Below are 14,777 nucleotides of genomic sequence, written 5' to 3' on the forward strand. Positions count from 1 at the left end.
TTAAACAAATATACATTATATGGAGCATAGAAAATTATTGGGAAGTTAATGAACTACTGTAAAGCCAAATCTTTAAAGGTCTTACCTAATTTTCTGCATTTTCTAAAAATGATAGTGTTGCCAAAGGCAAACATTACGCAAAGAAGCATCTTATTTGCCAGAATAGAAAACATCGATATAGATAGAATAGAAAACATCGATATAGATATAGATATAGATATAGATATAGATATAGATTAGGTATAGATAGATATAGATATATATATATATATATATATATAGATATAGATATAGATATAGATATAGATATAGATATAGATATAGATATAGATATAGATATAGATATAGATATAGATATAAATATACAGACAAATATGCACAGGTATGTTAAATGTAAATAGTGGAATAGCATCATATCCAATCTACTACTACTACTACGACTAGTCACTCTTCCCAGACTTTATCACGTACACATACACGGATTTGACAGTAATTCTGTAATTAAAGAAGAATTCACATTTGCACTTTAAAGACATATAATCTGTTTATTGACAGAATTTAACTGGGTTGGCAGAAAATCTCCCTGAAGAGTAAATGTTCTTGTGTTGTTTATCTGAATGAACAACAGGTACTAGTGTAGTCCCACAGTGGCCTCTAACATAAAGAACATCTACATCCAGGCAGAAAGTTGAAATGTTATGTTTTAATAAAAATGTGTTCAGAGGTAAATGATGAAAATTTTCAAAACTAAGGCCTGAATATTGCAAAAAGAAGTTGCATTTTCTGTAACTGCATGCATTGCAACCAACTACACATTGTTGTATCTGCTTGTCTACAAACTCCTGGAAACTGCAAGATCAAACATAAGAAGGCAGTTGCACAAGCATTTTCACACACTAACCCATTAAATACTAAAACAAATGTCAAGTTAAATTAATAGACTACTTAGGGCTAGGCCTGAAAGTGCAGTAACATTTTTTACAAGCATCTGGTGATATACGCCACATATCTGAGACTTGAATCTTGGCCTAAGTGTTTTATTTATGAGTTTTTTCTAAAAACAAGATCTAATCCACATCTAATCCATGCTATCCTCCCTCCATTGCCCCTAACAATGATCCACACATCACTGTTTCATTAAGGTTTTGAGATCCTTTACAGTGTCTAATGTATGCTTTATGAGACCTTGAAATTCTGGATGTCTGTCATAAAAGTTAGTTTAAGAGAGAAACCAAGTAAAACTATTTCTTTTTGAGATACCTTGACTTAGCCTGATTTTTTTCTGCTTCTCATTTTGAATGCAAAGCTATTTCTTTTCCAATACTGACCTCACCTTTTTTTTTTTTTTTTTTTTTTTTTTTTTTTTTTTTTTTTTTACAAACTTTAAGATGTATTTAATTTTACAGAGGGGATGCTGCATTTAAATCAGGGGATGACTACCAACATCAGTAACTCTGCTAGGCATTCAATAATTAATTAATAATTAAATTTTTTACTGAGTATTTCCTGAAAATTGACTTTGATTGTGTTTTCATGTTTCTTCACTACTGGCAGGTAAAACTTGAAAGACATTAAGTATTCTACATACAACTGGTTTGAGTACTGCTCACATTCCTTGTTCTTGTAGAAAGCCTGGAAAGATGCTTTTGGGGTCAGAATTAATAGCCTTTAAAACTATTTTTAGAAGTCCTTATCCATAAATATTATTACTGATAAATTCTCCTACTGGAATTATTCAAACACAGAAGTCAATGCAAGACTAAGGGAGTTTCCACGGTTTTTGTTTAAGCAATGATTTGTGTTGGTTGTTTGAACTATTCATCCTGTTGGAGCCTAAAGATCACATGCCCTTCACAAATTTTTTTGTAAATCACACTGGTAGGCAAGAAAATACACAAAGCTGCTATTCTGGGTAGTTTTTATGGTAGGCACTTCACATCAAAACAGCTGGAAATGCCTTTGACAGAAAAAAATCTTTGATACAGCTACAATAGCAGTAAAAATAAAGGAAGCCCACTGTACATATTTTTCCTAAAGTAGTACACTTTTACACACTTCCTGTATCTGGAATTTATGGAAAAGACGCCAGCCATGCAAAGCTTTTCTCCTTTGTTCCTTAACGAGTGACATGGCTGACAGGCCATTCATTAGAAGTTGCTCCTTGGAGATGATGCACGCACCTTCGCTTCTTTAGTCATGGTGAGATGAAACAGCAGCTGAGAAGCACGTTGAGGACCTTTTGCTTCCTGGTGGAAATCACAGAGGTGATGAATGATCACCAGGACATCTGTAAGAGTGGGAGGTGAGAGCTATGAGCGTGACACCTGGGAAGTTGCACTGCTCATGGTCAGGGGCAAAATATGACAAACTTATGTGGTAGCGTTAGCTGGCACCAACTGTCTCTAAGAATGACAGACTCCTTGCTGGAAGTGATACCAAAATGACACACAATTTTTAGAGACTGGAACGCTTCAGAAAAATATTTAATTTCTGTTTTCACGCCAGTATATTAACGAAACCCAGCGATGGAAACACATTTGCTCTGGCATAAGTGAAAGAGTGTGAGACTCTGAATGCTTTTAAAGCTAAAACACAGGAATTTGCTCTGAAATATCTAAGTTTTATTAAATTTCAGTATCACTGAGGAGGTCAGTACTCTCCAGAATTATTTGCCACAAATTTTTAATCAGTTTGTTTACTGCATAGCTACACTATTGTGAGCTGAGCACATTTCATTTACTTCTCAGTATTAGAACCACTTATATCAACGGACAGAAGTTTTTTAACAGAGTAGTTTTTCTAGATTTGTGTTGAAATGTATCCATTTGAAATGCATACCTCACTAACTTTCATCCAAGAACAGTTGAGCCCAATCTCTTTAAAGAAAGGGCAAACAATCCTTTCAAACTATTGCAAAGAATTTCTGGTTGTCCAGAATATTGGACACATAGATTACAATGACTGCTATCCAAGGAGCATCACAGGTCAAAGTTTCCATGAACAACTAGATGACAAATTGCATTTTTGACCTGTTGTCAGAAAATGAGTATCTCTTGTGGGAATGTGGGGTATCTCTGAGAGGACTGGTTTTGATTTTAATGATGGCAACAATTATGCAGAGAATCCAGAGCAGAATGAGCAAGTCAGTGTATTTTTAATTCCTCTTAGGAGTAAAATCAGAATTCCACTGCAGAAAATGAATTTACATTAAATCACAAGATGTGTGTTTGTGGGTGGGAGGGGAAATGTGGAGAGAAAAATTCTAGGATGCTTTGAATTCATCCCAAAGCAGTAGCTTAGGCTCTCTTTTACATTGTCATACAGTTTTCAGTGGGGATATATTCAGGGCAACTTGAGGAAAAGATAGGAAAGGAAAGATAGGAAAGATAACTTGCACAGATGAATACATCATGCAGGGTGCAAAAAACTGGAAAGGTTCATCAGACTGAGAGCAGCATCTCTGGTCAGTAGAGCGGTGATTCAATGACCACTTGGCAGATCCCAGGAGATTTCTGGAAAAAGAGGACTGAAATAGAAGATGAGTGAAGAGACGTTGTAGCCAGGAAGGACAGATAAAACAAAAAGCAATTATTTTAGATATGCTTTAGCATTATTAATCACACACCTTTTTTGCCCCCCTGAGGTAGGTTCCAGATAAATTTAAATAGCAGGACAAAGAACATTTCCAGTTTTGCCAACTGCAGTGATTTCATAAAGATAGTGAAGTAAGGAATCCCTCCCTCATGTATATTGCCATATCTTTCCTCACCATTTTCACATATCCCACAACCTGAGCACAACATAAGGAGCTGGCAGCTTTCAAACTTTATAGTCAGTCTTCCTTAAAATTAAATTTTCCAGTCCTAAAGGGGTTATGGTACAAGCTTTCTGTGTGTTGAAATATCTCTGCTGTAAGGCTTCTTTCTCAGCTTGTTTTGAGTATGCTTAAAGTTTTCATTGCTAAAGTGGCATTATCACATAGATATTTCTTACAGAAAGCATTCGTATCAAGTTTTATTTCTGCAGTGCAAAGCAGAGAATTTTTAGACACGGGGCTTGAAATATTAATTCATTCAGTCAGGAGAAGTTACCTACATTTCTTTTCACTTAAGTCATTCCCTTCTTCTTTAATGTCTCCACATCCACTTCAGGGACAGGTAGCTTAATTTCTATCATCTGTAGCTTTGCAGAGTATTAGCTTTGCTACACATGCCAATGATTGAGCAATGCTAGATGTGCTTGAAAAAGCCTGCAACCTACAGTGCTCATTCAGGAAACTGGGAGTGAAGTAAATCCATATGTGTGTTAGGAAGTCAGTGTTCAGATAGGGCTCGTGTCCTCTGGCTCTTGGCGCTATCATGCACAATTCTGCTTTGAAGAACTGTAGCAGTGATAGGATTTTTGGTAACAAAATGTGTAGTGTTCTCATAGTTCAACAATGACATTTTGATGCTTTAAAAAATTGTTTTTTTCATTACGTGCAATTTAGAACATTCTTCTATCCTGACAATTTTTAAAGGACTCCTAAACAGAAGTACTATTTAAATATTAAACATAATTATACAGAAAAAAATCCGGGTAAGATTCTGGGTTAGAATTCAGCTAAAAATGAAGTATTTTCTGTAAATTTTGTTTAACATTGTCTGAAAAACAATCCTAATCCAGCCAGGTTTTTCACTGAATTCTCTGGCTGCTCCAAGGCACTTGAACAAAAATAACCTCTTATAAAATTCCATCTGACTTTGTTATAGTCTGTGATTCAGACATTTGTCACAAAGTCATGCATAGTCAGCATAGATAGGCTGTCAGATATATGAAATACATACATGCACTAGAACTAGAAACCACAGTGTCTAATCCTATTCCCTTTACTTGTACAAAACCCAACCATTTCATCTCACAGGAATAGAGGAAAGCATATCAGTAGGATTCTAGACCTTCATTTCATATTCAGCCTGACAACTGGGCCAGCCAGTAGCTCTAATTTTAATGGGTTTGCCATTTATACCACTGTATTTCAACAGCAATTTACAAAGTAAACGCTGTGAAACACTAAAAGAAAATCTCTGTTTAAACACCTGAAACATTTAAGGGAATACTTAGAATTAACAGAGACATAAAATGGAGTGAGGTGGAATTTTCTAGTTGTTACAGCTAAAGTGTTGGCTGTGCGCTTTGAGTTCTTCTAGGTTGTTCTTCATGAGATGTTCCTCAGAAATTCAGTCTTAATTTTGCAAGAATATGAAACACTTTTCCACCTGTGTTTGTAATACTATGCCTTTTCAAGGTAAGTATTCATGTTACTTTTAAATATTTATGTTACTTTTCTTGCATTATAGTAACAGTACATGAAAGTATGCAGCTTCAGTTGGCTACCCCTAGCTTTAAGACTTTACCACTCATTACAGGTACCATGCCCAAGAGATTAGCTAAAATATCCTGAATTTCCTGTGTTCATTTAGGTGGTAATTTTTGAAAAATTTCTCAGGAAACACCGTTCTGTTTCCTGATTGCCCATTTTTTCTACCAGTCCAGGTAAATTAAGGTAGCAGTCATTCAAGTGGTCTGAGGGAAATTTTTCAGTGGAAGATACTTGGTCTTACAGCCAGTTCAGTCTCCTCACACTCAGCTGAAAGCAGAAAATGATAAATGCTGTACCTTGGCCAATGCTCAGTATTCAGCGGATGGAGAGACTGCAGTCTCATGTGTCAGAGCAGACAACTGTCTTAAGGGTGGGTACTCTCAAGCTGTGGTTACAATTTTAACTTAATCAGCCTTCCTGGAAATGAATCATAGTCCCTTTGAGGATGCAGGTTGCTCCTGCTCATGCCCTGGTGTACAGAGCAGCTGCCATTGAATCATTTTCATCAGCCACTCCTTCACGTTAAGCTTAATTTGCTGGCCATAAAAATGGTAAGAAAGTACTCCCTCCCAGCCCTCTTGTTGATACTTCCTTATTTAAAATACTGCACAGTATTTTTCAAACTTTATTATGGTTTGATTAAATTGGTTTAACCAATGACCTCTACTTATTTATCTCCTGATTAGCTTTAAAAATGAAATTTGATTCACAGTTCCTCTAAAGCAACAGAGAGATAACTTAAAGGTCTGTCTAATTTTACTTATGATATTGCTTTTTTCACTGCTTGGTTTCTTTCTTGTTTCTTTTTACCTGTTGATCAGTGCACATCTTTCCAAAAGCTACTTTTATTTCTTTAAATCTCAGGCTACCAACCTACAAAACAAGTATAATAAATCATCCCATATCAAGCTGATGATGCTCAATTGCGTTTGTACAACATTTTGAGTTTCTCAGATGAAAAGAGTGTGCTGTGTCTACTGCTATTCTAAACTTTGCAAGCAAAATCCAGTTTTCTTATTCAGGTCTATTGCAAATACAAACTATTTTCATTAGTTCTGCTGCATGCACACAAAACTTATCAAAATGATAGAAAAATCAGGTCCAGTATACTGAAAAAATAAGATCATTTTAATATCTTGAAATATAATATTATTGTAACAGTAATGGCAAAGACATTTGACAGGTGTAGAGAAGATCAAGCTTCTTTCTGTTTCAAATGACTAATCAGAGAAATTCCTCTGAACTTCCAGAGTCAAGTAGCAGTGCATCCATTTTCAATTACTCGATTTCTTTCCTTTTTTTTTCTTTTCTTTTTTTTTTTTTTTTTTTTTTTTTAATGGAATTAGGAACAGAAGCTTCTGGTTCAAACTGAAAACATGTCTCAGTGTGCTTGGAAGTCATCCAAATAGCATCTGCCACAGTATTTTGTCTATTTCTAAACGTTTTTCTTTTCATGATAAATTTGTATGGTATGCTACAATTAAACGCACTTCCCATGGAGCATCAAGGAAGTCTGGCTGTCTCTTTGGATAACTTTTTCAGACTATTTAATACCATCTTGTCTGCTTTACATAATACATAATATATATAGGAATATACAACATTTCACCTGTGTGTTTTGGTGTGTTTCTGTAAATAAACACTCGTTAAATATAGATTTCAAAAGTAAAGTTTTAGCACACTGATTGAAACTGTAGAGCAGCGCTACTTAGCCACCTTTACACTATATTCTTTGTAATGCAATGTATCACACATCACAATTTCTCATTTAGAAGGTACCAAAGATAACTCTCTCTGCTTTAAAACCCCTCGTTTATCTGTTACAAAATAAAGCCTTCCAGTCAAAGCGTATTAGTTCATCAAGACAGGTGATACAGCAAAGATCTTGCTTTATACAATTCCATTTTCTGTCCATGGCAAGAGTGACCGCTGAAATTATTTAAAGCAATTAACTGCTCCAATTTCCGACACTTATAAACAACCGCCTGGGAAGCAAAAACGAGAGGTTACTATTCTCTTTAAGAAAGGGCCACTGATGTGCCACTGATGAGCTTTGGTGGCACGGGCTGTCCGGGCCTCTGCTGCGGCAGCAGTGGCTGTTCATTCCCGATGGGCATTCCCGATGGACATTCCCGATGGTCCCGGGGCTGGCAGGTCCCCGTCACCTCGCCAGCCAGCTTGAGGAGCGTCTGGCGAGCAGGCCGGGCCCGGCCGATGTAACACTGTTTGTAATGAGAAATCTAAACAGGGAATGGCAGCGAGGCATGACAGGAATGTGTTTCCATTGGAGAGGCCCGTGCAGAGAAAAAGCATAAGCAGAGCCATGTCCAGAAGGCCTTTCAGCTGGCCAGCACGGAAGACTGATGTTATTGTACACGGGCTGTCACGCTGCCAGCCCTCCCTCACGGGTTTGTTTTCTCTCATGCTCTCCCTCTCGCTCTCCCTCTCCCCTCTCCGCTGCCTTCCTCCCGGGGCCGGCTGTTTGCTCAGGTGGACAGTGACACCGTTTGGAACGAGCTGCACTCGGCCGGGGCGGCACGCATGGCGGTGGGCTGTGTCATCGAGCTGGCGGCCCGCGTGGCCTCCCGGGAGCTGAAGGTGAGGTCCGGGCCGCGCCGTGGGTGGGAGCGCCGGGCGGGCCGGGGCGCGGGCGGGGGGCTCGGGGCCGGCGGGGCTCCAGCGCTCGGCTCCGGGAGGGCGGCGGGACGAGAGCCGGGGGCGCGTCCGCCGAGGTGTGGCAGGGCAGGAACTGCAGCGTCCCGGGCTGGTGCCAGCGCCGAGGGGCTGCAGCCCGAGGGGAGGTTAGTGCCCATCTGCGGCCAGGGGCTGCGGCGCGCCCTTTGAAGTCAAGTTTTATTTATTTTAAATTTTTGTAAATATGGTTGTTGAGTCACGTGCGCAATGTCAGGATACCACCCAGCGAGAGGGGAGGCGAGGCTGGCCGGGAGGGCGAGGGGCAGGCGGTGCCCGGTGCCAGCCTGCCCGTGCCCCTGCTGCTGCCGCCGGGCCCCTTCCCGCTCCTGTCTCCGTGCCGCCGGATCTGCGAGGCATGATGTACGAAACCCAAATTATCCCCAGTCTAAACAATTTATAAAAGCTCCAGACCTGACAGACTTTGACATTTTATTTGGTATTTTAACGGCCCTATTTAAAGGTACACCATATGCAGCCGGAGTGCAGGCTTGCCCCAATAAACATTGTTGGAGCTAACATGTCTCCTTAATGAAACTGTTTATTCGCTTTCCAGTCCACGCACTAATGGATTCAGTCCTATTTCCAGAATCAAGATGGAAATAAATATTTTTAAATTAACACTGCATGATGATTTCTAAAATTGCAAATTCTGTTTGGAAAATTTTCTTCCTGTATATTTCTCTCATTTTGATCAAAATGTTAGCTACCTATTTGGGAATGGATATGTATATTTATGTGTATATTTAGATAGATACAGAATGAATCAGGGTTAAAAGACAGCATAGTGAGGTGAAATTCAGTACTATAGCTTTGACATAATAAAATGCAGTTTTATATTTTTATGTTTATCTGAACTTTTATGTTCAGGTACTGAAATCATTAGTCAGGTACCACACAAAATGTACAAATTTTGAAAGATCATGGGCAGGGTGCATTATATGGGATCCTGTTGTGTATCTTTTCTGATGGGTTCTTCATCCCCTTTAAGGTGTTTTGGGCATAGTAAGATATGTAACTCACTGTGCATTGTTCCACACACAGAAATAATAAATGTGATGAAGGATTTTTTAGCTAGTTTTTATCTTTAGAAACTATATGACACCACTGTCTAAGGCGATTTAAAAGCAAGTTTTGGTAAGAAAAGTGAGATATGTCCTATGTTCACTTGACACGAGTGAGGTCCACTGCAGAATCTTTACCACTTACCTCTGTACACTTGTGGTGTGCCTCACACAGTGTGAATGCTCTTGCTTAAATAAGTATGTGATAGCTGAAAAGAATCACCAGCCATTGTAAGACTTCTACTAGTGGTGTTGCAGGAGTTTGTAAACAAATATTTTATATTTAGTATTGGATATTCTATATTTAGAACTAGTTTGTAGTTCAGTGTAACATTATTGTTGATCCTAAATAGAATATTTTTCTACAATGCAGAGAATTGAAGTCTCATGCAACTTGCAAGTTGAGACATAGGAAAGGCAACTTTTTAATAGGCCCAGTAGTTGATTTAAACCAAATCTTCAGAAAAACAGAAATGGAAGGGATTTTCTGTGAAAGAGAATTGTGAATATTCCTGCCATTCCTTATAGGTGTTTATCTAACCTGCTCCTGGACTTGCAGCATGAAGCCCAGTGATTTACATGTCTCTATGGCATCTGTATGAGCTATCAATCTGCATGTGGTATTTTTCATTTAAGGCTATGGAAAGGTTATTAATGCCTGACTGTCAGTAGAAAAGCATGTTAGCAGAAGTTCTGTAAATTCAACAGTCCTGACATTAGCTATTTTGTACAGTCATCCTGTGTGCATTTCCATTCAAACCCAGGCTTTGCTAGCAAGTTGCTCTCAATACTCTCATATCGTAAATTGCACTAGGTGGGGTTGTGCAGTGCTTTCTGGAGTTCTCTACAATCTCCATGTGATTGCAGACCCAAACCCTTGTGCTTTTACATGTTCCTTTTCCATCTTCCTGCATTTTATCTGTAGAAAAATAAGTTGCTCAGCTGTTTCTGTTAGGGAAAATACCAATTTTATAGTGTACTTTTGAAAATCTAAGGGGAAGAAGATGAAGTTAACCACTTTGATGTGCACTCATTGAGCAGATATGCATGTGAAGCAACCATTTGAGGCCTGTACTGTGAGCACTGAGTGGGAGGATTAAGCTCTGATGGGAATCTGGAATGATCTGCTACAGCCTCAGAAATTTTGGATGACAAAAAAAGCACCTTCCAAGAATTGCATGCAAGCTATAACAGCTCTACAACATGTTAACAGCAAGATGAGCACAGCAGAGAAGCACACCATAGTAGTTCCCTGGATGTTTCCCACTGTGGATTGCTATCAGATGGTGTACGGGCAGTTTGTGTCAATTCACGCAGTTTAAACCCCACATTTTTTTACAAAAGCTAGAGTGTGGAAACAAACATCAAGTGCCCTGTATGGATAAGGATCTGACATATAAAGTTCATTTCAGGAAGGATAGGACATTTCAATGACTATGCTTATTCCATGGTCTCTACTGATATTGCTTGCTGTGGCACAAAGTGATGGGAATAGGTTGGAGCTATGTTGCTAAGAAAAGAGATGAGACTGCAACATAAACCATGAAAGTCTGCAGAACAATTGGGAGATTCATTACAGAGCTGGGCGTGAGTCAAACTCATATACAGGGCAAAAAATTCTTCACTTTATTCTGAGTTTCCTGAGACTATCAGTCCCATTGCACACAAGTCTCATTGAGAACAGCAAGATGTTGTTCATCTGATTTGGACAGTGTTCAAACACTGACAAGGAATTAAGAGGAATTCTCTTTGCTGTAGTTCAAACCCCTTGTGAGACATCAGATTTCTTTGATCTCCTTGATCACTGGGAAGAACATCGGTGTGGCAGTACTAGGGATGTAAAACAATAGGCACAATAGTAATTAACAGTGGTGCAGGGTTTTCAGGGGGGGTGGAGGTTGGTGGGGTTTTTGTTGGGGGGATTGGTTGTTTTTTTTTTGTTGTTGGAGTTTTTTGTTTTTTGTTTTTTTGTTTTGTTTTGTTTTTTAATTAAGGCAATTGCTGCTTCTCTGGGAAGCCTTAATCTGGATGGTTTTTTGTATTTAATTATATACAATTGTTAAAATTAAGCATTCTGTGGTTCTGCTTAATAATATCATGAACAGTCATTAATATCCATTTGATATACTTTTGAAGTAGTATTTAACAAAGAATCACACCACTACTGAAATATATAGTACTATAAATGTGATGTTATACTGAGTCAAATGCTTTGCTTTTCCTTTTTTCATTAATTTCCATGTCTGATGAATGTGTTCTTGGCAATTTTACAGTAGGAGATGAGCCTAACTATTGCATGAAGGTTACCTTTTTTTGAGCTGTTTGTAATTAAGAAAGCTGCTGATGCACAAGGAGGTATTTATGTTATGTGGAATCAGAGCCACACCTCTCCTGTCTGTCTGTTTTTATGGATCTATGTTTGGTCATTTCTCATTTCCTGAACAGATTTATGTAGAAAGCTTCTAATAGTCTGTTGCCTGTCTCAAGACTTTTTGAAGAGGGGAGTATGTGGATCTGGGTGAATAGAATTCCACCACAGTCCTTAGCTATAGCCAATAAATTGTTTTATCAGATAAGAGACATGCTCTGATATATTAGTGCTTGTGGAAGAAATAGAGGTAGTGCCCAGCTTATGATTTCTTGCACGCAGTGTATCTCATGAACCTGGAAATCATTGTCTCTAGCCTCTACTTAGTGACCTCACCTTCAGAAAGAGGGCCCAAAAAGATGCAGACAGAGAGCATTTCTTGGCTGGAAGTGTCTCCTGAGGTTCTCATTGCTCTCTTTCATTGCCAAAGGATGTGGCACTGTGAGGTGCTGTCCTGCCCTCCCTTCTCATTTATTGCCTGCCCGGTGCTTCCCTTGCATGGATGGTGACGCTCAGCTCAGTTCCCCTCCCCTCCCTCGCAAGCAGCTGTGCCCCAGGAGACTCTTCCCTTGCCTTTGCATCTGTCCTGCACTGCAGGCAAGTCCCTCCAGCTGCCCAGCTGGACAAGTACTGAGCTTCTACAAACCACACATTAGAAAAGTCTTGGAGAAAAAAAAAGGAGAGTTTCTGCATCTGTGGTCTTTTGAGTTTCAGATTTCATTTGTAACTGTTAGAACTTGGAAAGAATCTTATCTTTAGGACTCAGCTTGTGAAATTGTTGTTTTTGGTTTTCCTGAAAGAGTTTAGGTTGCTGTTATTTTCATTTTGCTAACCAAATTATTTATGTTGATGCTGCCACCTGTTTTGTTGCCATATATTTGGTGTTTATGACATGGTTAATACAACATTTAAAAAGCTGGAGTTCAGTTAGGTTAGTATGATAATTTTGCAGTAATGATACTTCATTGAATAATGTCCTCCAAAGTGTTGGTTGTTCTTGTGACAGTTGTTTTATTTTGTGTCACTTTGTGAAGACTAAATGTGTTTTAATTTATTTTCTGATAACAAATTGTACATTTCTCTGTCTTTTTTTCTTCAATATCTTTAAATTGACTGGCAGGAATAAAAATTATACAGGTGAAAAATATAATTTAAAAAGAGTATACCTCATAAAAACCTCTTTTTGGGAGAGGTTACCAAAGGGGAAATGGGAGTCATTCTCCCAATGGGAGATGACTTTTAATCATCATAGGTAACTCACTGCCAGAGCAGAGAGCAGAACATGTAACTGTTGAAAATACAAAGGAACAGTGCTGAAACATTTTTCTTCAGCCTCAAATGAACCCTTCAGTACTATTATAAGGTAAAGTATTTTAAGTACAGAACCTATAATAAGTATTACTGTCTAGTTAACTTTGCATATCCTTTAAATATGTAAATCTTGGTGGTGGTAGCACTGTTCTCTGTGATAGAAACATGTAGTGCTGTATATTTTTTTTAATTTTGAAAACTTGAAACAGAAGAGACCTGCACAAAATCCTGTCAAGAGCTGGTAGGATTTGCTTCAGAAAATTGAGTGAATCAGGAAGCAATTTTGTAAAAGAACAATTAAAAAGAAAGGCACATAAGTTAAAAGCATGGTCTGAGGCTGTCTTGAATATCCACTTCAGCTGAATCAAGTGAAGCAAAAGCCATTTTTCTACCCTATCATATGTGTGTGTGCACACGCACACAGACACAAACAAACATGTAAAGTTGCCCTGTTGGTAGCTAAGGGTCATTTAACAGAATGAAAGCAATTGAAATGAGTTTCCCCTGAACCAGAATCTGATACATTCCTGGGATTGTTCTTTCTGATATGTCATGTTGAATCAATACCAAAGTAAACCTCCTGAATTTGGTCGTTGCTATTCTGGTGTCTTTGTAGTCATCCATAGATGACTTAAATTGAAGTTGAAGCTCTCATTCCAAATGAGCTTGGTTTTTACTGGTCTCAAGGCCTTTGTCACCCAGGGCTATGGAGGAATCATCATGTGGTAAGTAGTACTGATCTAGTGAATAAACAGCATTAGCCTAATCAACTTCCTCTTCCCCCCAAGTTCCTTCTAGTTTTAAAAGTATTCTAAATAAAAATCTTTTGGCCATATTTCACAGCGGAATTGCTAGGTTTTCTTGCAACAAAAAAATAAAATAAATTAGCATTCTAAAGACAAAATAAGCAAAAAAGAGCAGAGAAGAAATGTCTCCCTAGTCCCACAGTGTCCTTCCTCTAGTGAAGCTTTAGGCCAGCGAATTTGCATGGCTTCCTGAACAACGCAAAACCCCACACAGCTCCATTGGCTGCCTACAAAAATCTCCTTTCCTGAAATGTGCTCTCTGCCCAGGTGCCTCCTGGACCATATTTCTCCTGCAATCTCTTCCCTATCCTTGCTTCTACCTTTTTACCCTATGCCCTATAAAAATCTCACTTTGCATGAAAAAAAATTCCAGGTTATGTGAGACAGTCACAAAAAGAGGCATTTTTTCCACATCCATCCACAGCATTTTGAACAATGCATGTGTGTAAGAAACAGTAACAAATTAATACTTATTTTACTTATTTTAATCATAAATATATGATTGATAAAAGCTTTCAATAAATTTTACCAATGAAACCTTTTAGATAGTAGTTTGTATTCTTTGCTTTTACAAAGTTAGAAAAATTGCAAAATTTTGTATTAAACCATCTCTTAGATACTCTATCCTAGCAATTATGGTTATATTTATAGCTGAGTGACTGTTATTATTTCATATAATCAGACAACTTTAATTATATGTGTGGTACATGGCTTACCTCCATGACCACTCTGTACTAGAACACTTTTGTCTGCTTTCTTTCCCAATATAGTTAACACTAGTTGTGGCTAAACAGGCCGTCATGCTTGTATCTGAGCTAGTCTGCAAGCACCAGCTTTTCATGTGTGTTTTCTGATGCTATCCACTTAGGCCTTCAGGAAAGCAGACAGGGAACTCTTTGTTTCCATCAAAGTTAAGTGTTTAATGTCCATTTTTGTGTGCTTGCCCTCTACTAGCTTCCTCTGCAAGACAAAATAGTATTCCCTCATGTCCATTACTGTTTTTTTGGCAAATCTACATGCTATTCTGTTAAATCACAGGTTCTTGTTCACTTCATTCGTAGACCCTTGGGGCCAAGTGCTGACTCCTGCCCTGGCTGTATGAGTAGCTTGTAAAATTGTCCCAAACAGGTGCCCAAGGATTTCCTCAGCCTGACACCACTCATTCTCATGCTTAC

The 14,777-nt window shown here is 38.4% G+C and overlaps 1 protein-coding gene across 14 annotated transcripts in view; it reads left to right on the plus strand.

The window, feature by feature from the left end:
* The window catches only part of HDAC9 (histone deacetylase 9), a 454,863-nt gene that overhangs the window by 333,743 nt on the left and 106,343 nt on the right, over window positions 1-14,777 (plus strand). For all 14 annotated transcript variants that reach the window (XM_063152662.1, XM_063152693.1, XM_063152671.1 and 11 more), the window contains one exon: window positions 7,853-7,960. In XM_063152662.1, coding sequence (XP_063008732.1) covers window positions 7,853-7,960 — 108 coding nt within the window. The remainder of the gene's footprint in view (window positions 1-7,852; window positions 7,961-14,777) is intronic.

Source organism: Melospiza melodia, chromosome 1 (assembly GCF_035770615.1).
Source record: "Melospiza melodia melodia isolate bMelMel2 chromosome 1, bMelMel2.pri, whole genome shotgun sequence".
In the NCBI taxonomy this organism is placed as follows: Eukaryota; Metazoa; Chordata; class Aves; order Passeriformes; family Passerellidae; genus Melospiza; species Melospiza melodia.